This window comes from Lissotriton helveticus, chromosome 2_1 (assembly GCF_964261635.1).
Source record: "Lissotriton helveticus chromosome 2_1, aLisHel1.1, whole genome shotgun sequence".
Classification (NCBI taxonomy): Eukaryota; Metazoa; Chordata; class Amphibia; order Caudata; family Salamandridae; genus Lissotriton; species Lissotriton helveticus.
The window spans coordinates 156234221-156261579 of record NC_136059.1 but is presented as its reverse complement, the minus strand read 5'-3'; the positions used below and the strand labels follow the sequence as shown (position 1 = coordinate 156261579).

The following is a 27359-nucleotide window of genomic DNA, read 5'->3' as shown; positions in this document are numbered from 1 at the left end:
GGGGCTGCAGTGTCGGTCTCTTCACCCCTGGCAATCCTCGGGCGCCATCTTAGGGTCAGGCGGGCCGATCATAGGAACTCCTCCGGGGGGGCACACTCAGCCCAATGGTCACAGCTGGGCCCCCAGCTCTCAGGCACCTGTGGGTAGGTGCTCCCCCGCCCTGGGTCGCCACAATGTGGATCGCCAGAGCGGGACGATGCCCGGGAAGGCGGCGGTCCGCTCCAATCAAAATGGCGGGTTCCCGCCCGTCCAAGATCTCCTTTCACCGGCAAGTTGGAGCCGCCGCAGGAGCGCGTCCCGACGGAGGGCCCCACTGGTCCCCCGAGCTCCGTGGGTTGTGGTAGCTGGCGGGTGCCGAACTCCCGATGTCCGTCTGGCTCTGCAGGCGCACTAACAGGGAATCGCGGGTGCCATCTTAGAGCTCGGTGCCCGCATCCAGCGTTATCAGGCTTTTCTCCGGCTGGGCTGAGATTTTCTGGAACACCAAGGCTGCTCCGGGTGCCGGGTGAGTTCCGACCGCAGATTATGGCGTGGAAGGCTCTAGGCGATCTCGGGAACTGGGTAGGATGCCGGCCCGATCGCGGAGCCTCAGCGAGACACAACCGCCATCGTGGCTTACTTAGCCACGCCCCCATCGGTTTGCAATTGTAGTTGTTGATGTTTTTTCTAAATGGCTTACGGTGGAATTTGTTAAAGACATCACCACTGATCGCACCATACAATTTCTTAAAGATATTTTTCTTGATGAAGGTTATCCCTCAGTACTCATCACAGACAATGGCACTCAGCTTACCTCACATAAAATGCGTTTGTTTTTATCTGGTTGTGGAGTGATCCATCATCGCACGTCTCTTTATAACCCCCAGGGGAATGGTGTGTGCGAGAGGGCAAACAGAGTGGTTAAAGGGATTATTCAAATGACATGTGCTTCAGGTGGCTTTGCCAATTAAATGGTTCAGGAGATGGTGTGGGCATACCGAACCACATCTCACAAACAAGATTGTAAGTCTCCCTTCGAGCTCATGTGGGGCAGACATCCTGGCACTAAACTTGCGCCTTCTTGGATAAAAAACTGTGTTGTTAAGGGTGTTCATCCAGAGACCTATGCCTGTGCCTCTCATTCGATTTCTGTGGGTGATCTGGTTAAAGTCAAACCAGGGAGAGAGACCAATGGACTTTCTAAGTTCAAAGGTCCCTATTTGGTCAAACAAATATTTCTCCATTATGCGGTGTTAGATAATGATGAGAAGTGGAACCTTCACAGAGTAGCTTTATACAGTAAATCTACATGCTCCAGTGACATCACTCATATGGTAAAAAGTTCCCAGTCCAATAGTGGATACATGTTATCTACTCTGGAAGTGATTACTCCTTCTACAGCTGTAATGTGTCGCAGGGAGGAAGGTGGTAGTGATGCCTCTGATATCACTGGTGTGCATGATCAGGGTACTCACAGGAATGTTCCTGCTCATCAGTCCAATGAAGCTAGAGCTTCGAGATATCACAGACCTCCGGTCTATTTGAATGATTATTTATGCTAATGTGTCAAATCGAGATCTTGCAGACCTTTGGTTCATTTGATTTATTGTTCTTGTTTATATGTCAAATTTAAGATTTCCATTGTTTATTAATTTGTTTCATTCAAAAGGGAGATGTGATGTAAATATGTTCTTCTCTTTCAATATGGTTGCCAACCTGGATTAATCCTTAGCCCTTCCTTTGTGTCCGCTCCTTACTGTTCCTTAAGAATACTTGTAGTGTTCCAAATGCATCTCTCCAAAGCAGGCTTCATTCCAGACTTGTCAGTTGGTGTCTGGTCAGCTGGTGAGGTGTACACTTTGGCTATGCTCTATCATTAAATCCTCTACTTCTCTTGAAGAGGCTCCAGCGTTGATACTGCAGATACTTACATCAGGCAACATGACATTTTTCAGTCTCTTCAAAACTGCATAGCAGCTAGTCAGCATCGGTGCTGCCTGTATGCCCTGGGTAGATTTAATGGTGTAGTTTGTGGGGTTAGTAAGTTTAGGTGAGTTGACCACTGTATTGCTGAAAACTCTTATTGCTGGTTACACACACATATATATATATATATATATATATACACACAGTATCATCGACTAACAGCATCCAGGAACTGAGAGCACTTCCAAACAACATCTAGACGTGGCTGTCGAATGTCATCAGAGGTTGTGCCCCACAAAACTGAGTTTGTGCTCATCAGCAGATGCTGTTGCCACCGCCAGATCTCTTGCATGAATCAAGAGAGCTTCCCCTGCCCTTACTAACTGGATGGAGTAATTGAACTTATATGTGAATCCCAATTTATCCTCCAGGGAGCATGGAGGCAAGAATTCGCAATTGGCCTGTATCCAACTCGGCCTCTTTGGAAGCCCCACAATCGACTCCAAAATCCAAACCCACTCACCTAACTCTCTAACAGCAAGTACTTGCAATTACTACAGACTGGATCCGACTTCTCCTTGGTAACCAACACAAACCAGAGAATGTTGGGTAATGGAACTGTTCTCATCATGGTGTAATGCAAAGTACTGCAGGGGACTGACCTATTTCCTCTATTTGTTGTATTTCATTCGGATAGAATATGATCTGGGGAGCCCAGCAATTACATGAAATGGAAATGAGCGAACTTCCTCTACTTGAATATAGATAAATCTGGGATAGAGCACTGGAGGGCAGGGAGGGCCAAGTTCTCCAATGCAACCTTCTTCGGATGGTCTTCATGGCTCAGGTTCGTCTCAGTCACATAGCAAAAAGTGTAGACTGCATGGGCCGGAGTCACAAATATTGGCGTAGGAGTAGGTGCGGGTTACTCTTGCCGAAGTCTGGGCTTACTCCAGGAATTCAGGAGTGCTAAATCTCCGTGAATCACGCACATTGAGTGTGTGCAACCTCCCTTAGTACTCTTAGTACAACCTCATGCTTTTATCGCAATATATGCATATGACACCGTTTCGGTAAGAGGTTTTCTGATACTGTGACTTGCTTAAAATTTACTTACTTTGGTAATGGACTGTTTAAAATGTGCATTGAAAAATATATCACAACATTCTTTTATCAGAGCATTGTGACTGTTCTGTAGAAAGGGACTGACCTCTTTTCTTTGGTTCCGTCACGCCACAAGCCTGGAAAAGTTCCAACGAGCTGGTGTGTCCAATATGGAAAGCTGTGCTTATGGCCCCTCATGATTCTGCAACACCCAGAGAGCAGAGTATCGGTGGAGTAGAGATATCTACAACCATGGAATGAGAGAGAGTTCGCTCAAGGAGCATGAAAAGACTTGGGTTTGATGACACAAAGGCGGTGTAGGAGAAACTATTTGGGAACACAAAGCACAAGTTCTGATTAATGCTCCAATGTTGTGTAGCATTATCTCAGTGAATACATTTCCTCTTAAATCTATCACTTCTCTCCTGTGCCTCAGGTCAGCTGGTGTACCAGGCCCAGTCTCCTGATGAAGGTGCCCTCGTCACAGCGGCTCGGAACTTTGGTTTTGTGTTCCGCTCCCGCACACCGGAGACTATCACAGTGGTGGAGATGGGTGAAACCAAAACGTATGAGCTGTTAGCCATCTTGGATTTCAACAATGTGCGCAAGAGGATGTCAGTCATTGGTGAGATATAGTACTTTTTATCCTTCTTGTATGTCTGCTGTAAGCTTGACCTCAGATGTTTTGTTGAAGAGTGAAGGTTGTCTATTTGGAATGGGTGCTATCCATCTTGTACTGACCTTGTACTCCCACAAATGTATTTGCTGGATTTCTCTGCATTATGATCGAAACATTGTATACACCCTGTTATTCCCCAGATGTTTCACCTCCTTTGACTCCTAGTTATGTTTTTTGTTTCTTCGACTATTTCATACTTGTATACAACGTGTTATCTCTGTAAAGCTCTCTGACATTATACGGCTCTTCCTTCTCTCATCTGATTGGGTTAAGACTCTCTGCGTCATCGCAGGGACGAAGGACCACATGATGCGGTAGAGAAACTACCCACAACATGTTGACGGTGCTCCACACAGCACCTCTCCATGGCCGTCCTAGTCAACTAAGAGGCTTGACCACAACCACACTGTTTCTTTGCGCCACACACTTGAGGAAAGGTCACCAGTGATGAGGACACAACAGTTCATGTTCTGGTAGGGACTAGACTCTGCTTCAAACACCCACATTTATTAAAAAAAACATTATCGTTGGCTTTATTTGTTTTGAAGACACAGGTTTAAAATTCAAAATATATTATTTTAAATGATAGTCTTTGAAGAACATGTCGCTTCTTATTTGTGCCCAATATTTACTCTAGAAAACTCTATGCTTTTGCAAGACGTCAATCTCTAGCCTGGCTACACTTTAAGTTGTTGACACTGTCATGTCAAGTCAAAAATACTTTTATTGATTCTTTAAAAATCGTAAAATGATGGCAAACCATCATAAAACGCAAAACATTAAATGAGTTTTTTTTTTTAAAACATGAGAGAGAAAAAAGGCCTTAGAGTCGTGAACATAGGTAAAAAGCTGGCAAGTAGAACGATACATTTAACAAAAGTCAGCCAGCAGGTTATTTGTTAGCTGCTTGGCTTAAATAAAAAATGTTCAGTTCCTTTGCTGCTATTTTCCAGAATTTTATGGCGCTACAGGAGAGAGGAATTGAAAGTCCTCCAAGACACCTGATGACTAAATCTCTACATGTTGTTATCTGTCCGTTCCTTAAAATCTCACGAAGAATGGATTTGCGTGTTTTCAGTTAAAAAGGACATGAACATAGTAAATGTACTAGTGACTCCTCCCCTTGACAACAGAGGGGGCATTCCTTCGATGGCCATGTAAAGTTCCATTTAGGGGTTGACACTGTTTCCTGAAGTTGGGGAGGATGTAGCGGGTGTATGCATTTGTTACGAAAGGAGAGAGCCCGTATGGGTCAATGATTTACCCAGAACAGCCATGGAGGGGGCATTTAGACATGCATGGCAACATTCACCCGACTCACGCGTCAAAGGCACCTGTCTCTTGAAGCACTGAATTAATATAATTAACATCTGGGTGCCAGAACCCTGTTCAGCCTTGCCTGGATCTAATGCCAGTCATTTTCCGGTACCATAACACTGGACACATAGCTCACTGAAGTAACATTTGAGCATTTGGAAATAAGACTGCTCCACATTAAGAACTGGGGCCACAAATAAATAGTATATCAGAGTCGTTTTAAGGCATGGGCAAGTGCCTTGAGCCCTAGGCCTCCCTAGGGGATCCTAGGAAAGGGAACCTTCTCTCTATTAGACCTCTGTCTACTTTAGTCTAAATCTCTATCTAAACCGCTCATCTTCTCTGCCTACATCTATCACCGATTCTCTCTCTCTACCCAGGGTCAATCTAATACTTTTTGGCATGACACAGGCTTGAATTAGCAGTACATGGGTAATAAAATTCAAATTTGTTCCATATAAGGGCCCACAAAATATGCATTGTCCGGGGCCCCCAAAATGCACTTGAAAAATCCCCAAACTGCTGCTATTGCTGAGGTCCTCCTGTTACTGCCCCGCCGGCCTCTTAGACGTTCTAGGAGCTGATTTCTGCCAGTTTAACAAAGTTTATTGGCATAACTGCCCACTAACTACAGTTCTCCTTGGTAAGTTGGCAACTAATTGTCAAATATCCATCCTACCTACAGATATCCAGGGATTCAGCTCTCCGATCCCAAGAAAGTAATACAAAAATCAATTTGTTCCAACACCCAGGTATACTCTGGAGAGGGAGAGGGGCACATTAATCACATTTGTAAGAACTTTGGACACAGGCTGAGAGCCCAGGACTACAGATTGCTGAGCAATGACAACCCCCAGTGGAAGAACGCGCTGCGGTGAAGCAGAGACATCAGGACTGACTTGTGTAGACACTGCATTGACAAATGCAGTGAGCAGATAATGCACCTTCAGGGCAAGCAGGCGCTCCCAGGGGATGGGTTGTCACTTCAGATCATGCTGATGCCTTTTGAGGATAAAAATAAATGACCCCAGTGGGCCGGCTGTGTGTAGTAACTCTTTGCAGCACTACTTGTCGAAGCATTGTAGAACACGCAGAGGAGACACAGCGACGTGCTCGAACCTCGTATCGGTGCAGAAACATTAGACGGGCTCTTGTTGGCCCTTTTTGCCCAGGTGCTGTGGCAGTCTGTGGTGACTGTCAGTTCTGTGGTGAGTGGCTGCTGTTTACTACTGATGCTGTAGCTCCTTGGATTTTGTTGCAGTGATCTGAAGAAGAAGATAAGTGTAGACAAGAGCCCTGGGGTCCACCACAACCAACAGGAGCCTTTCCTCAGCGGTACCAAAGGTCAGCAATCAAACCCTTATCCAGTCGCTGTCAATGGGTCCGGAGTTCTGATACAATGCGGTCCAATCACACAAGAAATGTTAATGTCTTTCCAGAGGTGCAGTCAGTCTAAGACAAACTAGAAGGTCCTTGCACTATGTGGAATTGACAGACCTCCTCAAATGGAAATATAGCCTATCTCTGGGTGCTGCTGATCCTGCAATATTAAGTCCTAGGGCCTGCATGAACTACAGAAGAGATGTGCTACTGTGTATTAGAATAGTCACTCCAGTAAGTGACGCTCACAGAGGGTTGAAGTTTCTGAAGTCCATTAAAGTCACATGCGACCTTGAGATCATGTCTCACCGGGCAGCTTCATCCATTGTGGGCTTCTCTGCAGCCCTGTTCATATTCCTGTTTCTTGGTAGCCCTCGGCAGCTGGTCAGGTGGTCCTCAGATTCTGGATAGATTACTTTCTACTTAAGCATCTCCTCACATCAGGGCTCAGATATATATATTTTGTGTTGTGGGTAAGTCACTTTTAAGGCACCGTCATGACACAAAATATATTTCAGAATTGACAAAGCCACACTAAGCCCACACACAGTGAATAGCTCTGCCTTGCTTACTTTGATTCGGGGAGGCCTTACATGGGTGGTGAATCCACCCACATATTTTTACGCAAACACAGATTTACTAAAGCATATAAACCTGGGTGTGTGACAAAATGGTGGGCCTATCTGAAGCTGGTGTAACGAGGAACACACATACAAAGAGGAATAAGCCTCTAAGAAAAGATTTGTGCAGGAAGTGATCTCTCCCTGCACAAAAAAACTACTCTGATCACAACACCGGCACCCTTGTGCCATGGTACATGGGTGTCTACATTGGTGCTAGGCTGGCACAAGTGCCCCAGTTCAAGGAGAGATGAGGTGTGTGCTATACATAGTAGATATCGTATATTTCTGCCCTTTCACGCAGCGTAGCACATCAAGTTCCCTTGCTGCATTGCATAAATGTTTAGTAAATCTCTGTTAGATGGGTGTCAAAACAGCTGTTATTCTGTTTATCTCTAATTTACACAAGCAGCACCACCATGTGGCAGCTGTCATAAGTGTTGGTGCTGACAATCAAGTGCTGGTGCTGACAATCAAGTGCTGGTACCGACAATCAAGTGCTGGTGCCAAGCCCAGTGGCGTCACTAGGGCTGGTGTCACCCGGTGCGGGTAACTCATGGTGTCACCCCCTCACAACTTACCGGATGGACCATCTCACCCTCTGCCTGCACCATGTCCCCTCTGCCTGCACCATCTCCCCTCCGCCTGCACCATGTCCCCTCTGCCTGCACCATCTCATCCCCTGCCTGCACCATCTCTCCCTTAGACTGCACCATCTCACCCTCTGCCTGCACCATCTCCCCTCTGCCTGCACCATCTCCCCTCTGCCTGCACCATCTCTCCCTCTGCCTGTGCCATCTCCCCTCCACCTGAACCATCTCTCCCTCTGCCTGCACCATCTCTCCCTTTGTCCGCACCATCTCTCCCTCTGCCTGCACCATCTCTCCCTCTGCCTGTACCATCTCCCCTCCACCTGCACCATCTCACCCTCTGCCTGCACCATCTCACCCTCTGCCTGCACCATCTCACTCTCTGCCTGCACCATCTCTCCCCTGCCTGCACCATCTCCCCTCTGCCTGCACCATCTCTCCTCTGCCTGCACCATTTCCCCTCTGCCTGCACCATCTCTCCCCTCCACCTGCACCATCTCCCCCTCTGCCTGCACCATCTCCCCTCCACCTGCACCATCTCTCCCTCTGCCTGTACCATCTCTCCCTCTGCCTGTACCATCTCACCCTCTGCCTGTACCATCTCACCCTCTGCCTGCACCATCTCACCCTCTGCCTGCACCATCTCACCCTCTGCCTGCACCATCTCCCTGCACCATCTCACCCTCTGCCTACACCATCTCACCCTCTGCCTGCACCATCTCCCCTCTGCCTGCACCATCTCAACCTCTGCCTGCACCATCTCACCCTCTGCCTGCACCATCTCTCCCTCTGCCTGCACCTTCTCACCCTCTGCCTGCACCATCTCTCCCCTCCGCCTGCACCATCTCACCCTCTGCCTGCACCATCTCCCTCTTTGCCTGCACCATCCCTCCCCCTCCGCCTGCACCCCCTCCCCTGCCTGCACCCCCCCTCCCCCGGGTACTGCTCTATTAACCCTTTCCTCAGCGCCTTCTCCACCCCCCCATGGTTTTCCCCTCACAGTTCTTGCTCTTCACAAAGTGACTGAAATAACTCATGAAATGTGCTTTGCATTTGTGCGTGCGACACTGAGAGGATACGTTTAAATAGACACAGAAGACACACTCGCCCTCACCTTCGAGCTACAGCGTAACCAGATGGTGTCCCCCATGTGAGGGTGTCAGCCAGTGCGGTCCGCACCCCCCACACACCCCTATTGACGCCACTGACTAGTTATACAGTTGTGCACACACTGCATTGTACTTACAGGCTTCTTAATGGCTAATCCTCCCTCCTTGATAATAGCCCAGCTATGACAATGGGGCACATGGACGTCATTTTGGAGTCGCAGCTGCAACCCCTGGCTTGCCCTTTGCTACTCTGCCACTGCTTTTGCGAACCCTGGCCTCAGGGGTGGCAAAATCAGTGCCTAGAACACAGGGGCAGCTCTTTCTAATGGAAGCTGGTTGGAGCGCCACTTGCCTGGTATCTGTCAATTTTGAGTAATATTATCCACTATTAGTGTAATGAAAAATGGAGTACATTAGTTGGAATATGACCCTATCTGGACACTAAGGTAAGTAAAAAAATGCTGTTAAATGTATGTTTTATGTAAGCTTGCGGGTGAGAGTGTTTTTATGTGCGCAAGAGTGTGTGAATGTGTTAGCATTTGTAAAGTGGTATTTTTGTGAATTGACGTCCATGATGGGACACCCTGAAAGCCAAGGCCCTTGCTGATTGTCAACTCTGACTTCTAAAAACAAACACCCCAGTTCTAACATCAGTTGGCTGGTGCTCTGCTCTCTGTTTCAATGTTAGTCTGGTTCTAACTGTCTATTGTTTTATTTTACCTTTTCTCAGGGGCGTAGCTAGAGCTTGTGGCGCCCGGGGCTACCCTTCAGAGTGCCGCCCCGGGAAGGGGGAATTGGGGGGCGGCTACTGGGGAAGGAAAAAGGACGGTGAGCACTTGAAAGATGTCAGAGTCTCCGAGGAGAGACACGTAGTATTGCTGCTAACAGTTAGCTCGATCATGAAAGTTACATTTAGTAATTTATAAAGTTTTATATAGCGTGAAATCAGAGCGCTTTACAATTTGAGGCAAAGGTAACAAATCGGAACATTAGTCTAACATGGGGAATCTAATGGGCATTGAGATGTTTACTCCTCTCAAAATCGGAATGGTTGCGAGACGTGGTCCAATTGTTAGAACTCAGCTGTGCTCAGGCGCGCAACGCCCATTGGACTCAAAGGGCTTCAGCCTCCCCCCGTTGTGTGTGGCAGCCCGGGATGAGATAGCTTCCCGGGCACACACACAGCAGCACCCGAGTACTACACAGGTCTTTAAAAGACCTTTTACTTGTTAATGAGGCTTTGATGTTTTTCACCCCTTCTTAGAGCCCCTGGAGTTCCACTCTGCCTTTTGCTTGAAGAATCAGCCCCCCCCCCCCTCTGGCTGTGCCCACAAAGCAAGATATCATTTTGTAGCACAAATTCAAACCATTTCAAGCAGTTTGGATGGGTGTACAACTATTTTGTAGTGTTGCGGCTGCTGCCTCAAAAAAAATAAAAAAAGGAGGAGATACCCCAACCTGCCTTCCCAGACTGTAGTACTCTGGAGGGGGCTGGGGAGGTGTTCTCTATATCTGACGTCCCCTTTAATAGCGCCGAGGAAGTGAGGTGTCCATGAAGAGAGCTGTTTAGTGCAGTGACCCAAAGTTTTTCTCAGATGCTCTCTGCTGGCACTGAGGAATTTCGGATGTCAAATACTTTAGCTGGCTAGTCTTGATTCCACCTCATGCCTTTTTCATCTATCACCAGGTACTCCCTCCCCCTTTATATCACTCTCGCAGGCTCTTTTTCATCAATGCTCTCTCCCATTGTAATTGTTTTACCATCCTGCTCCTCCTAATTCTTTCACCCTTTTGTGTTTTCCTCTGTCTTGCTCTGGGCTAAAGTGTAATAAGGAGAAATATGTGCCAGTCCCCAAAAATGATTGTGGGTGGGCCCCAATTCTACCCACTGGTTCAGATTAAGCACAACTTGCCCCTGCCTGCCACCACCCTCAACTTCAGTTCTCTTTATGTCACCTTTGCAGATTCCTTTTGTTCCTGCTTTCTCCCGTTGTCAGTCACTCTTTTCGTGATTGTTTCCTCTTCCTCTTTTCTCCCTTTCTCCCTCTTGCTCGGGGTGAAAATTTGACGATGAAAAAAACGTTTGTCTTCAACAATGAGTGCTGAGGCCCACCACCTTCAATCACTACCACAAACTAAGCAGTAAATAAAATCAACTGTCTTGGCGTTGTCTGAAGCCTAAAGAATTGTCAAGAAATCACCATCAAGCCATTTGCCACTGGATATGAGGCCGTTGTTTTAAAAGGCTTTCAGCAAAAATAATGGCCCAACACCGTCCATTTTGTGACAGACAAGCTTGCAATAATGTTACAAGTTGAATATCAAGTGCTGAGGTCTTGAATTGAATATTCTAGTTCTGAATAAGTTCTCCGAGTAAGCCTCTAAAAGCGGGCGTTAAGTGCGCGGCCACATCCATATCAAATATTCAATATATATATATATCTATATTTTTTGCAGTTTTATATAGCGTGAACTCGACCCGAAGGAATCAAAGCGCTTTACGAGCATCAATTGCACAACGGACGGACGCACTCATTTTTCAGGCAATGGGAGATTAAGTGATTTGCCCAGAATCACAGGATGTTTGAGGGCCTCTGCCGAGACTCGAACCCTGTTCCCCAGAATCAAAGTCAGCCTTCAAAGTTGTCCTTCAGACTCATGAAGGATGGCCAGGTTCAGTCAAATTCGGGACTTTTGATCGCTTCAAGGGCTTTCTGACATTTTACACTTCTCGGTTCTGTCCTTAATAGAGTTTCAGTGAAATCTGATTGGCAACCCTGGTCCCTAGCAAACACGTCCGTGACGCCTGCGGGCAGGGAGGTCATAGAAGAAGGACAGGTATCAACACTTTCAGTCCTCCATCTGCTTTTGCAACAAACCAGACCACACAGTATTTACTGGGATTAGGAAATACGCCTCTGATTATCCATGCAAACAATTGTCCCAATTTGTGTTGTGCCAAAGAATTAAGGTATCTGTAGCTAGGGTTTCATATTTAGGAGGGACAGGCAGGACACACTTTGTATTGTAGATGCTCACCTCAATTATAGTAGTTGCTGTTGTGCGTGACGACCTGACCTCTGATAGGAGCCTTGATGGCAGCAGGCAGCAGAGGCTTCCAGTCGCGCAGAGTAGAGAGAGTGCCGCCCGGCGCCCGCAGCCACCCACCGGCACCGCCACAGCCCAGTACTGTACTGTACTGTACTGTACTCCTCTACAGTACTACTGTAGCACTAGGAAGCAACAGGGCAGCTGCCTGCAGCAGGGCCCCAGGGCAGGCAACGGTCGTTGCAGGGCTGGGTCGTTGGGTTGGGCGGCAAGAATGGATGGTGCTGGTCTCTGTCTCCACACCCGGACCACGAGGCTCCACACGACGGGAGGGGCCGGCGTGCGCGCCGCGCGTAACGCGTCACCCGTGCGCCCGCCGCGGCGGCGAGAGCGAGGGCTGGCCCAAAAGTGTTACAGGGCCGTCAATGTCATTGGTTGTGTGCACCGCGCACACTACCTAATTGACGGCCCTGTGAGCGAGTCTGGGACTGGGAGGGAGGTGGTACGTGGTGGTGGGGCCTGCCGCCCTGTCTCAATTGGAAGTGCAGTGCCTGTGCCTCTGTGTAACTGTCATGATTGACATGTATGCGGTGCGTGTAATCAGCGTAAACTTAAGGCAGGCAAGCAGAGCTGAGCACCGCGGCGCCGCGGCCGCCCTAGTCACAGGCACACACAGCAGGTCACTGAAGCAGGCCTCCGCGGCCGCAACGGGCCGGGCCTCGGCTCACCACTCAGTCAGTGAGAGTGCCCGCCCGCGCGGCCCGCCGCCTCTGCTCTGCCGCCTCAGATAAGGTGCCGCCTGGGGTGGACCGCCCCCCCCGCCCCCCCTAGCTACGCGGCTGCCTTTTCTTGTTTCTCGTTTGTTTCTGTAACGTGTAAATATGTAATATTCTCCTCATCTAGCATACTTGGTCCTATTGTGAAGCACTCTAACACCTTTAGGTGAAGTCTGCGCTACATAAAAATGCATTAAATAAATAAATAAAATAACCTGTTGCCTATGTCTGGATACTCATCTCCAGAGACAAGAGGGGTTTCACCCGCTGACAGCCTTTAGGTCCTGATGTTTTCTGCCATTATGGTGTTGGTCTGATGCCAGGGCCTCTGTTTTAATGAAAGTGGAATTCTTGTCTTTTGCCAAGGCATTTGCACGTTAGAGTCAATTCTCAAAAGAAGTTATGAGCACAGAAAGTAGTACCAAAGGAGTACTGTTACACACATCTTACCTGCCTTTGTAAATCGGCCTGAAACGTTCTACTCCCTATTGGTAAAAGTGGAGAGAAGGCACAGTCCTTTCTATTTGTACTCATTCTATATGAATATTGCTTGAATATTTCCAATTCAGATGTTTTGGAGGTCAATACACAAAGGCATATAAGAGTACTCTAGCCACCCTAGAACGCCTTTGTGAATAAGCCCCAGTGTGCCAAAGCCAGTTGCCTTCTGCCCGTGTCTCCAGTCCTCAGTTTTAACTAGGGTGAGAGGTTTCAAAGATCATAAACTAACAACTTCACAATTTCAGTTGTTATATTTTGCAAGCTTTATAAAAATGTACGTCTTTTAAATTTAAACAAAACAAAAAAAAAGGAAAAGCGACCGTTCAATCCTTGTATGGATAGGAACCTGTTCCTGCTGCAGTAAGGGCCTGCCTCCACAGCATCCTCTGAAATCTGGTGTTTCCAGGCCTCCGAAACTTGCTACAGTTTTGCTGCCAGCCCCGGTTTCATGATCCAGATTAAACACGTGGAAGCCGCATTGGTTTCAAACCCCATCTTCCTACAAAGCACTGCCAGTACAGTAAAACGGTGTTCGCCCTCACCTTCAAGCAGAGCTAACCAGATGGTGTCACCCCATGTGAGGGTGTCACCCGGTGCGGTCCGCACCCCCCTAGTGACGCCTCTGGCCGAGCCTGAAACCACCGGATCAAATTAAGCACTGGCAACAGCTGATTGTAATGTTAACCGAAATGGACTTCTTACACACTACATATGACTTATGTATAACATGCCTTTCTCCTCACTGTTCTATATGTATTAGTACTAATAGTGTGGTGTCAGGTTGTATGTTACAATGTCAAGCAGATATACATATATATATATATTCATATATATGTATCATCAAGGGTGATGCATGTGAAGTGATCTATAATAAATCTATATTTACCTACACACACTTACTTTCATGATCTCACTTTTTCAGTTTATGGCATTTTTGTGGCATAAGATTCTAGTGTAGCAGTTGGAGTAATTCCACGTGGTAAAATGCAGCCGAGCCTAATGTACAGTTTATTCTTACATTAGGGAGCATAGAATTCTCCCGTCTGCCAGTAAACAACTCATACTTCCCTCCCCTACTCCCCAAATCTCTACATGACGCTCAAACCAGCCAAAGTTACCTAGCAGTTGGTAAATGTATGGGTTAAACCCCACGGAATTGGCAATTCACTGTGTTTTGAACTCCAGGAAAGTACAGGGAACTGTAGTCCCAGAGGTAATCCCGCAGTTCGTGGTGTTTAACTCTTAATTGTAGGGTGCTGAGCGGATTTACCATACGGTGAGCGTAAATTCACATGTAAATCTACCGTGCCACTAGTACTGTGCAACTCGTAATGCGTTCGTTATTAGGCACACTGTTAGTTACCAAAGGGCATCCTGATACAATGCTTTGAGAACAGTGTCTGTGAAGCAAACATGAATTTAAGTGACGCGTGAAACAACAATCATTGGCAATGCCAATCAGTCTCATATGGCTAGGAAGGAAAGGAAAGGCTTGAGAATGTAGTAGAGACTTTTTCCAAGTTTTTATTAGTAAACAGTACACTTTGATTTTAATTGTATATACGTTGTATTTTCAGTAGGCGAATACTAGTATTGAATTTATCAATATTTGTAAACTCTCTTTCTTTCAGTGCAGTTTTCTCTGTGCATTTTGTTATACGTCCAATTGTTGGCAGATTGTAAAAAGGTTATTGGAATTTACTTTACTAAGTATTTGTCAAAGTCAAGAGGCATCTGCTCTAAAGTGCCGAGCTCTAGGCTGTTCTAGCATTTGTACACTGCGTGTGTACTGAGTTGCCTTTATATGTCCAGGTGTGTTCAGACTGTGATTCATGACTTGTCATGACTTAGAATTGGAGGCAGTATCCATCAGTGTGCCGTAATAGTGCTCAGACTACATGCTCATTCAAATCCTGGCCTCTCTCTAGCGCGCACAGAGTCATGCCCACATGTGTATCATGTGTAATGACCAATTCTAATTATTCACAGCAAAACCATTGTTGTAACACGTGTATGTCAAACGTGGTCCAAATGCCTGGCTTGTGTTAGGCGGAAGTTTGTTGTGTGCTATGTCTGGCCGTAATAACAAAACACTCTAGCGAAAAACCCAAATACTAGTCAGGTAGCATTCTGTGTGAAGCATGGGACTTTTGTTTACTTGTTTTAACCATGCTCTTAAGTACGCAGGCCACACCCCTTTTACACTTCTCCATCGTGTTCATGCCACTCAAAGCAATGCGGTCCATCATAGGCTTTGGCCTACAGGTTGGAAGAGACCTACAAATGGGATGTTGTAAAATGGTGTTGAATCTAAACCATGTGCAGCAGGTAGAGCTGGGGATTGAACTCTGGGTTTAGAGATCAATAATCCAGGGCTCTCCCACCATGCTTCAAGCGCTTTGCAAAGTTCACTCTCTCAAAGGACATCCATAAGGTAAAAAAAGAGTAAACTGCACCGAATGAGAATGGAACACATTTTCCTTTATCATGCCCAAGTGTGAGTGTGGCAGCCGGGCTAGGAAAAGCTGCTGGCAGGGGCTGTGCATGTGAATGGACCGGCTGGTAGCCAAATCTTGTGTGTTGTGTCGCAACGGGGTCTGAGGCGTGAGAGACCAGCATGAAGGCTTGAACTGCAGGCCCAGAACTGTTCATGCTTCAAACGCTAAATATCATGAGCGTTATGACAAGGACAATGCAGAAAGACAATAGTCCCATCACGACAGCAGTGCAAGGATTTTAAAATACCCAGTGCAGAAACCCCTGGGAAGAGAGCGCTGTTTCAGAGGCGGGCAAATACAATAGTGAAGAAAGCAGCAAATCAAAAGGAAAACAGTCAGGATAGATAACAAAGGCATCCAGTTAAAGAGGCTAACATTGATGCACAGGCATCACCTTCTTACAATCCTGAATACATCAATCAGCAGCAGAAGGGAACCAGTTGACTTCACCAAGGCGCTCAGCTTCCCACTTTTGCAGTGATTTTATTAACTTTAAATCTTTTTGAACATGAAAGATTTTCTTGTTAAAATCATCCTTCTTTGTAGCCAATTATGGATTATGTGGCAAGAGCATCACATTCTCATTGTACATTTCACAGGAGAAATTTACAATGAAAAATGGCCAATGTTTCAGAGATACAATGTATACAAGTTAAATGTACCATATAGGAACCACTCTTTGTGACATCTATCATTATTTTTGCCAAATAGTGAAAAAGATTATATCAGTCTTACTTTCCTATTACTGAGGAACCTTGTCCTATATTTGTGGTTAGATGTATATTGTGGACGAATGAGAGCGTATGGGTGAGTGTATGGTTGAAACAACAACGAAGTGAAATGCTACAGATGTATTTTAAACAATGTATGCATTATCTTTCTAGTATATACGGAACAGCATATTTTGCTAAATAATAAATATATTGAATTTGATGTGAATTTCTCCTCTGGTCATTGCATCAAATGCCCCATGTATTGTCACGATGGATTTGATAGTTTAGAAAGGTAACGTTGCTTAGGATTTTTGTACATTTTGTGTTAATTGTCCCTGCCTTAGGTACTATATTTAGTAGCAGCGGAACCCCTTTAGATTCACATTAAGAGCATCTCTTTCTTGCAGTCTTACATTGATGGAAAAAGCCACAGTGTCAGAAGCCTGTATTTCTAATGGTCCTGCCTAAAGTAAGATTCATTTAAGAAAGAGGGAAAAGGAGATGCTGAGTTTGCCCTGACAAGAGGACAAACCATAGAAGCACAGACACCTCTTACCTCCATGCAAGGTGGATGTCCACTTTAAGAAACGTGTTGCACGGAGGGAAGTTCAGGGAGAAGCAAAAATGTCCCCACGTAGCAATTCTTGAAAATAACAATAAAGTCCAAGCAGTTTAACGCAGTAGATGAAGATCAACATAATGGTTCCATTATGAAGATCATGGGACAAATGCAGCGTGAGCCATGCTCATTGAGTGTCATGAATGAATGAATCAATGAAAGTGACTAGTAAAGCACACTGCTACCCATGGAGTGAACGGGAGATCAGAGTAGAAGACACTGTGAGAGCGGTAGAGAGGAGTTTGAACTAACAATGCTGGAAGAGCCAGGTTTTAAGGAGGTTCCAGAATGTGAGAGATCTTCGGATGGAGTGACGCAAGCAGTTCCAAGGACCAGCTGCCAAGTAGAAGAATGCTCCGTCACCGGAATGGCTTTCTTTAATGATAGAAATGTGAAGAAGCAAAGCCCAGGCCGATCTAAGGAATAGAGTGTAAGGTTTGAATCTAGAACTGAGGTGTCCAGGGCGATATGATGAAAGACCTTATACATGAGATAAGGAGACTTAAAAACCATGTACTTCCTGTTAGGAGGCCCATTGGAGGTCTCGTAGACTGATTGTTGTGAGAAAATAATGAGGATGAGATGGGCAGCAGCATTCTGGATGATCTGAAGCTGCTGTAGAATATAGTTAGGTAATCCTAGATATAAATAATGGTTGTAGTCTTGTCTGGAGGGACTTAGTGCTTGCATAATAGACTTACGAGATGATATTGGATGGAAAGAGATGAATTTCCTGATCCTTTTCAAGATCAAGTAGTGGGATGATGCAATCCGATTAATTTAAGTCTTGAACAATAGATCAGAATCAAAGATCCCATAGTTTTGACTGATTTAGTGGGGATGGGTGTGGAACCTTGACCTGGACGCCACCAGGATGGTGACCAGGTGGAAGAGAGGAGTCCAAAGAAAAGGATCTCAGTTTTCACAGTTGAGCTTCAGATGATTCTTGAGCATCCAGATAGAAACTGCTGCCAGGTGAGGTGAGCGGCGTTTTTGGGTGTCTGCGACATAACTTGCAAAATAGATGAAAATTTGCATATCGTTAGTGTAAGACATTAAGTCATGTCCAATAGAATGAATAACAGAGTGAGAGGAGAAATATTGAAGTGGGTTGATGTGAGTGAGGAGATCCGGGGAACCCTACATGTGACCAGCTTAGACAACGATTGAGAGAGAGTTAAAAGGATAGACTGGGATCTCTCAGCGAGAAAGGGAGACAGCCACTCCAGTGCTTTCAAGCAGATTCCAAATTTCGATAAGCGTCTGATCGAGATTGAGTGAGAGACCATATAAAATGCAGCCAATAGGTCTAAAAGGATCCAGGGGCAGAACTTCCCTAATCTAAAATGTTCCTAATGTTGTCCGCCTTGGCAGTCAAGGCAGATCCCATACTTGAATCCAGACTGAAATCCCGCTGTGCATCATCCAGTTGGGCATCATCATGGATATTAGTTGAAAGTTGAAGGTTGGAGCTATGTTACTGTTCCCATATATGCAGAATGGCTGGGTGGCCATGGTGTCAGAGTGGGGTATCAATCCAGACTCTTTAAGAGGATACTCGTCCTGCTTTGCATTTTGTGGTTTAAATGCAGCGGGCAGGGAATTGGTGGATGTATTTAGAGAGTGGAGCGAGGTAGTAACATCTGAGTATCACCTTGGATATGATAGCTGAGTGAAAGTAAATCAGCGTGCAGGAGCAGAGGCATAAAGCACCTCTGGGCTCAGGAGGGAAAATTGCAACAGCAGTGGGAGCTAAAGACCGTCCCGCCAAGCGAGAACCAATTATTCAAGTAGGGCAAAACTAGTATCTGTGATCCAAATGTTTAGGTACATTTAATACACTTAGGACGGAAGATTTCCAAAGCAGCACACAGCCATTGTCTCGGGGTACCTGCTGACATCAGAAATACAATTGTTATCAGAAAAATATGTATTTATTTACTTCGTTTCATATAGAGCGTACCAGCCCCATTGTGTGGTCACAACAGTGTGCATAAATAGTCTGATGCCTAAGGGCTATAGGGCAAGTGGGTGACACAGTAGTGGAAAAATCACAGACATAGAAATTATACATTATTACACTGATAAATATCTTGCATTGCTCCTATAGTCTAGCTTATGGACCTAAGTGAAGCATGGAGCCGTATGTAAAACATATTATTATATAATAGTGTCTATATCAGGTGGGCAAGGTTGCCAAACTTCTACTTGAAGTATTCCTTAACGTTTTGCCCTTTTGCAAAGTTGGTAAAGTTTTAAAACTGGTTAAAAACTGTTGCCAGCAGGTTTTTCTTTGCCTCTAGTAAAAATGATTTTGCTGAAAAAGTCTGCTGCCATTTAAAGCTTAGAAAGAACATTTGTGAAGTTCATTAATTTTTCAACGTTCTGAATTACAAAAGCAGGTAACTTCACTCGGCTGTCATTAATGTCATCACAAGCTAGCCAATGACTTCTCCTGATTATTTAGTATGAGAAAGAAAGCCTATGAAGATGTTCTTGAGGTTATCGGTAAAGGACAGACGGATAGTCCCAGTATAGATGGCCCTAATGATCTTTCATTTGTGTTGCAGTGCGAGACCCGGACGGAAGGCTGACCCTGTACTGTAAGGGGGCGGACACCATTCTCTATGAGCTTCTGGATAGGTCCTGCGAGGCCCTGAAGGACACCACCACTGAGCATCTCAATGTGAGTGTCAGATACTCTGTCTAATGCAGCAGGAACATTCCTAATGCTACAGATGGTCACTACATAACTACATAATGTGTATTTGAAAACCATGTTATAACCTGCGGGTGTGTGGAACCCATAGAAGATGCTTAGGGTTTTTAATATTTATTGCATAATCTGTGTGCCCTATTTTCACATAACCATATTATTCTACATGTAACCCCATAGATTCTGATTTAAAGCCACTCATTTCACTCTCAGGGGGAGAACCTGTTGCATTTGGATCACAGTTGTGGGATACGTAACAAGTTATGCTAATATTCACATTTTCTGCCGACACCAAAAGACTGCCTCCATTCCCAGTGCATCATGCCATGGTTCACATCAGCATGACATGATACACAGGCCCTGTTTTATACTAGTTAAGTACTTCATTGGCTGTGTTGAGAAAGAGCCACTCGGTCCCTGTAATAGGCACTGAAGCAAAACCCCTATTGAAGTCCCTTTTCTCTCTCGCTATCAGTGCTACATTATCTGTTGTGCATCTTTCCTCCACTCTGCTGGTCGTTCTCAAGAGCTACCTGGCATGCCATTGGACAAGGTCATTGTGTACCCTTTGGAGAGTCCATCAATATTTGCCATACAAATCTATATTCTCACATTTTCATGGCTTTCTCTCTGAGGTCTGTGTATATGACACACTGTGTGAATAGACATTATCCATCAAACAAATCATATCTGCAAAGTGGTTCATCGATCTATATATGTACACACTAAAAGGAGCCGGTAATGTTTAAAGGTCACACGTCATCCTCTGGCTGTCCTCCACACGTAATACATTACAGTTAAACTAACTTGCGGCAATGTTCCATGATTGATTCAATGTTTACCATTTGCCTCGTCAAACTGGACAAACTCTCCAATGATTAGTAAACAGTGTCCCCCTTTCTGACTATGTTTTGGGTATATGGTTGGGCTACCTTCTCTTGACCTCTGTATCTTTTGACAGGAGTTTGCTGGAGATGGCCTGCGTACTCTGGTCCTGGCCTACAAGGACTTAGATAAAAACTATTTCAGCAAGTGGAAAAGGCGCCACCATGAGGCAAGCACATCTTTAGACAACAGGGAGGAGAAACTGGCAGAGTTATCTGAAGAGATTGAAAAAGATTTGCTGGTATGTACTGTTCATATTCACACTGACCAGCAAGCTTGTGTGCATGTCACACACTACAGAAAAATAACCAATGAAAAGTATATTCAGTTGCTTATGTCTGTTAAAGATGAACACACCTTCATTACAGATCTATGTTGAGACATGTAGAAAAAGCCTGTGCAGCTGTTCTCACACCCCGATCTTTATGACTAGCACCGAGTCCCAGAATCTAGGCGCCGAGTGCCATGTGAAAATATCAAGTTGTTCAAAACATATTTAACCTCTTCCATGCTCATGATGGATCCTGGCCGTCATTAGTCATGGTGGGCGTGTGCTCATGATGCCGTCATGACCACGCCTGCGATTGGAATGTCCACCACTGCTGCGAAATTCATGCCGAAGTGAAAAGGTTAACAACTTCAACCATGGGGAACTCAATAGATACTGAGGATGCCTTCGTATCAATATGCCATGGTCTTATGTGTTCTTATGACGCGGTGGGTCATAGACAACCTTAACCAGTACCGGTTGTAGCATGATACGTTCAAGACCACCAGCACTGTGTGTGTAAAATATCTAATGATGTCATATTGAAAGAAGAAACATTGAATGGTGGAACATAAAAGTGTTGATCTAGGAAGAGTGTAATATTAACAGCTAAACTATTTAAGGATGGGATAATGATAGGTTGAATATTTAAAGGCAGCATCCTGAGTGGTGGAAAATGTATGGATAATGCCTTAATGGCACCATTTTGAAGGGTTGAAAACGTAACGGAAGATATTTGAAGAATAGAACATTTAGTGATGCAATATTGAAGGGTGGCAGATTAAACAGAAACATATTACAAGATGAGCATTTGAAGAACAGAATATTGAAATGCAGAATATTGACACCTGGACCATTCAAGGATGGAACACTGAAGGGGAAATATGTGACATTGGAAATTGATGGGTGTTCCCTTAAAATGATAGACGTTTGTATACTGTAACATTGAAGAGTGGGGCATTTAAGCATGAGCATGGAAATGAAATGAAATGAAAAATTACATTTCTATAGCGCATAACTACCCGGAGGCCTCGCAGCGCTTTAGACTGATTACTGTGTCGGGCCTACGGGTAGTTAGTACGCTTTTGCAAACAGGTGGGTCTTTAAGGCCTTCCTGAAGTACTGTAAATTACTGTCCTCTCTCAAGGTCAAAGGCAGAGAGTTCCAGAGCCTTGCCGCTGTATGGCTGAAAGAGCGGCCGCCCCACCTGGCCCTCTTAACTCTGGACGAAGTTGCCAGATGCAGTGTTCCAGAGCGAAGGGCTCTGGAGGGGGTGTAGGGTGACACTAGAGAATGCAGAATAGCCGGGCCTGTTCGATGGACAGAGGGGGCATTGAATGGTGGAATTTCAAAGGATGAACATTGAAAGGTGAAGTACTAACACCCTTAAGGAGCAAAATCGTTAGGGATAGAATTTGAAAAGGTGGAAATTAAAGGATGGGTTATTAAATGGTGAAACATTAAAGAGAGAACATGAAGGATGGAACACTTATGACTGACATTTTAAAGGGTGAAATATTGAATAGTAGGACTTTGAAGAATGCAACATTGAAGAATGTTGTGTTGAAAGATGTAATACAGAAGGATGGAAGTTGGGATGTTAAAGAATGGAATATTGAAGGATGGAATATTGAAGGGTAGACTATTGAACAGCAGAAGATTATAAGATGAAATACTGAACAGAGGAACGTTATGTGAAATGGTCGAAATCTTGAAGACTTGAAACACTGAAAAATACAATGTGTAAGATATGGCTCAATGAATGATGCATTGTTAATGGATTGAAAACTAATGTTGGAATATTGAATGATGGAAAGCTGAGAAATGGGATGCCAAATAATGAACTATTGAATGGTGGATTATTGAAGCTTTAATATTCAATCGAGGAATATTGATAGCATGGCACATAGTTGAACAGTGAAATATGGAATGGTTGAGCCCTAATAGTTAGTTGGACTGTTGAAGATGTAGAGCATTGAACAACGTAATATTGAAGACAGGAATGGAATACAGGGTGGAATACTGAAGACACTGCACATTAAATGATGGAGTACTGAGGGACATTTAAGGGTAGAGTATTGAAGAAGCAGAGGACTGAATGCTAATTATTGAAGACATAAATTATTTAAGAATGAAATCTTGTTCAGGGAGAACCGCAAATATCAATCACTAAACTGGTAAGGGGCTGTTACGATGGAGGGATTGGCTTCCAGATATCAAAAAATACTATTGGGCTGCGCAATTTGCAGCCATAAATCAATGCACGTACCAACCAGATGATGATCCAGGATACCGAATGGATAGATGGCTCCTATGTCAGGGGCCAGGGCACTTTACTCTAGACCCGCTAAACTGCAACTGATGGCACCCACGTCGCACACTGTCCAGATATGGCATACAGCTCATAAAAGCCTGGGTTGGGCCAAGAAAATTACGCAGGCCACCCCCTGTGGGACTCACACCTGCTGGGAACCCTTCGGAACCCTAAGGGGTTTGACAAATGGGATGTGATCAGGCTGTCTCGGGTGGGTGACTTGTAGAGGGAAGGCAAGGTGATACCATTCTCTGTGCTGCAACGAGAGTATGGATTTGCAACAATGGAAAGATATAGATATCTCCAGGTGAGGCATGCCCTGGGAGCATGTATTCCGTTAGGGGAGACAATTCCTGAAGCAACGCTAATAGAGGACAGACTCCTCGACCGGTAACTGCCTAAAAAAATCAATATCCCTGTCCTAACGGAAGTTAATCAATAATGTTTCCGATCCACTCATACGGCTCCGTGGGAAATGGGAGGACGATCTGTTAGAACATGGACGACGAGGACTGGTTGGAGGCCTTGGTTTCCCCAAGGAGGTCGCAATGTCATCACGCCTCAAACTGGGGCAATTAAAAGTACTCCATAGAGTATATTATTCGGGACCAGCGTTGGTCATGATGTTATATGGGGAGGACTCATGAAGCAGGCGAAAATGTGGGAGAGACGGCACGTTCCTACATATATTCTGGGAATGTACCTACATTAGCAAATACTGGACAGACGTCCTCAAGTGTATGGAAGAAGTGTTGGGACTGGGCCTGACTGTAGAGGCAAGGAGGTGTTTACTGAATGTGTGGGGGCTGTCAGATTTGAGTAACAAAGAGAAAACATGGGCAACCCTGGGTGATATCGTGGCCAAGCACAACGTTGCCAGAATATGGGGGACGAGTGAAGCTCCAGGCCTAAATTCATAGAGGAAAGATATGGACTGGTACATGTTTCGTGAAAAAACAGTTTATGTCTCCAGGGGATGTCCGAAAAAGTGGACTCAAATATGGGATAAATGGAGCGCCTATCGAGGTAGCATCTGTGCTCCCCCTCTTCTCCCCCCATCCCCCTCCTTAACAAACCTGTAACTAATGAACATTGAGAAAACCGAACTTCATTATTGTATACCACAGGAATGATTACCCATAACTTGTGTAGACACAAATGTGTATTCTTCGAGCACCTAAAACTTTGTATGTTATGTTATGTTATGTTATGGGTTTGTTGAGCGCGACAGATGCCCCAGCAACGGGGCGTCCCGGCGCTAAGAACCATAGCACAACCTACTGGGGTGAGGGAAGGGAGAAGGGACCTACCAACATGAGAAAAGGTGGGTTTTGATAACTTTGCGGAAAGTGAGTAGGTTGTCGATACAGCGGATGTGGAGGGGTAGGGAGTTCCATAGTTTTGCCGCCCGGAGTCTGAAGGAGCGACCTCCGATGCGGCTGAACTTAGTGCGGGGGACCACTGCTAAATGTTGACCTATGGAGCGCAAATTGCGCTGGGGGGTGTAAGGAGTAAGCAGCGATTGGAGGAGTACAGGGCCCTCCTCATTCAAGATTTTGAAAGCAGTAGTGAGGGCCTTAAATTGAATGCGAGCTTCCACCGGAAGCCAGTGTAGTCTCTGGATGGTGCCTCTAACGGAGCACCTTCTGGGGAGGCCTACAATTGCCCTGGCCGCAGAGTTCTGTATTCGCTGGAGCCTAGTTGTTTCGGCTTTGTTAGCGCCTAATAGTAGAACGCTCGCATAGTCCAGACGGGACAGGATGGTGGCTTGGACAACGAGCTGCCGTGTTTTGGGATCAAAGAAGCCTAGAATGGGGTGCAGGCTTCTCAGTAACCCAATGCATGTAGCTGCTACCTTTTTGGTGTGGGTTTGGTAGTTAAGTGCGGAATCCAGCCATACTCCTAAGTTTTTGACTAGGGCTTTGGGAGGGGGGGTAGGTCCTAACAGAGGGGGCCACCAGTGGTCACTCCAGTGGCTGGGGTTCTTACCCAGGAGTAGTACCTCGGTTTTTCCTGCATTCAGCTGTAGGCAATTTTCAGTCATCCAGGTGGCAACGGCGGCCAGCCCATCCCTAAATTTTGTGGCCGCGGTAGATGGCATTTCAGTGAGGGTGATAACTAGCTGTGTGTCGTCGGCATACGACACCAGCGTAAGGTCCCATTCTTTGGCCACTGCCGCCAGGGGCTGCATGTATAAATTAAAAAGGGACGGACTGAGGGAAGAGCCCTGTGGTACTCCTTGGTTAATCTCATGAGAGTGGGAGATGAAAGGGGGGGCAGACACACGAAAGGATCTGCTCGTGAGGAATGATCGGAACCATTCTAGTGCCCTGTCCCTGATCCCGATGCCCTCCAATCGGCTCAACAGGATATCATGGGACACTGTGTCAAAGGCCGCGCTGAGATCCAGTAGTATCAGCGCAGCACTCTGACCGGCGTCCATGATCATCCTAAGATGTTCGGTAGTGGAGAGGAGGGCGGACTCCGTACTGTGTCCAGGCCTGAACCCGTGTTGGGAAGGGTCCAAGATGTTATTTTCGGCCATATGGGCAGTGAGTACGGTGGTCGCATGGGCTTCTGCCAGTTTGGACACCCAGGGGAGCAGAGAGACGGGCCTGTAATTCTCCGGCTTTGTGGGGTCCAGAGTGGGCTTTTTAGTGATGGGGGTAATCCAGGCCTGTTTCCAACAAGTGGGTACTATGGCAGATGAGAAGGAAAGATTAAGGAGCATGGCCAGAGAGGGAAGAAAAAAGTCCAGGTAGTCCAGAAACTGGGCTGGTCTCATGGGATCAGAGGGGGCGCCGGATTTCACCTTTCTGCAGAGTTTAGCTAGCTCCTCGTGGGAGATGGGCGGCAGATAAGTGAGCCCGGGGCCTTTGCCAGGGACCTGGAGAGGATTGGCAAGAACAGAGGAGTTCTGTGGGAAGGTGTTATAGATCTTTCTCACCTTTTCTGTAAAGAAAATGGCGAGGTCCTCACACTGCCGAGTGGAGTAAATGCCTGTGGCAGGATTGCCGCCGTTTTGTAATTTTTGGACCAATTTGAAAATAGTTTTTGTGGGGTTGGGGCTGGAATCAATTTCTTTGGCATAGAAGGACGCACGAGCAGTGTGTATAGCTTTATGGTATCGCTTGAGTGTGGTCAAGTAGGACGCTTTGTCATTGTCCCTATACTCCTTCCTCCAATTGCGCTCCATTCTTTTACATTCTTTTCTAAGAATTTTTAGGTTGTTGTCATACCATGGGTTCGAGGGCGTGTTCCTTCCTCTCGTCCATTTCGCTGGAATAATGGTATCGAGACCTTTGGTGATCCATTCCTGAAAGGAGGCATATAACGTGTTAATATCATTCGTGCTTTCAAAATTAGGTTCTCCTAAACTGGCCGGCAGGTTTATGTTTTGGAGCTTGTGCCAGGGCCGTTTAAGGCGGGCGGTGGACGATGTCTTGTTAGGTTGAGTAGCTGCCGGAATCACGAAAGAAACAAGGAAGTGGTCCGTCCATCCCATAGGAGTAGGAGGATCGGCTTTGGCTTCCAGAATATTCGTGAAGACCGGGTCGAGTAAGTGACCAGCCGAGTGTGTAGAGGATTGTATGATAGGGGTCAGCTGCAAGGCTGTTAGGTCTGCTAAAAGACTGCTAATGGTCAGACCCGAAAGGGCGTCAAAGTGGAGGTTTAAATCCCCCAAGATCGTGAAGTTAGCGGAGCTAGTGACCAGGGCATGGGCTATTTCTAGGAGTTCCTCAGGGAATTTCGAGGAGGGGCCTGGAGGTCTATAGATAAAGAGGCCTGAGAGGGAGAAATGAGGGCTTGTGGTGATTTTAAACCGTGCGCCTTCACAGCCCGTAATGTCTTCCTTTACGAAAGTACAGGTGTAAGGTGTTCTATAAATGACGGCGATGCCGCCACCCCTCGATCCTCTATTGATGGAGGTCATAGAGAACCCATCTGGTAGAGTTAGGTTGGGGATGCTGGTTAGATCGTCCGTGAGCCAGGTTTCACATAAGAATAATATGTCCGGGTTCTCATCTGTTAGTAAAGTATGTATCTCCGCATGGTGTTTAACCAGGGACCTGACGTTAAGCTGAGCGATTAAAAGCGATGAAAGGTTCTTTCTGGCGGCTCTGTGACAGAGTAGTCTCGGCGCAGGTATGAATAGGCTACAGGAGTTACATTGGAGAGCAGTCTGTCCAATGCATCCCTCCAACTTGTCACATCGTTGGTTCGAGTTGAGAGCAAGAAGATGATTTTTGTCATAATAGTGTGTCGTCCGCGTATTTTGGGCAGGGGGGGTGGCGAGAGGCGATGACTTGGCGATGA

General features: G+C 45.9%; 1 protein-coding gene and 1 long non-coding RNA gene across 3 annotated transcripts in view; one reads left to right on the top strand and one right to left on the bottom strand.

Annotated features, from left to right (window-relative positions):
* The window catches only part of LOC144817821 (uncharacterized), a 573792-nt gene extending 561918 nt beyond the window's left edge, over positions 1–11874 (bottom strand). The window contains exon 1 of the long non-coding RNA XR_013606987.1: positions 11744–11874. This is a non-coding gene — a long non-coding RNA (uncharacterized LOC144817821). The remainder of the gene's footprint in view (positions 1–11743) is intronic.
* The window catches only part of LOC144817820 (phospholipid-transporting ATPase ID-like), an 892949-nt gene that overhangs the window by 792940 nt on the left and 72650 nt on the right, over positions 1–27359 (top strand). For both annotated transcript variants that reach the window (XM_078674658.1, XM_078674659.1), the window contains exons 16-18: positions 3446–3634; positions 19430–19545; positions 20537–20701. In XM_078674658.1, coding sequence (XP_078530784.1) covers positions 3446–3634; positions 19430–19545; positions 20537–20701 — 470 coding nt within the window. The remainder of the gene's footprint in view (positions 1–3445; positions 3635–19429; positions 19546–20536; positions 20702–27359) is intronic.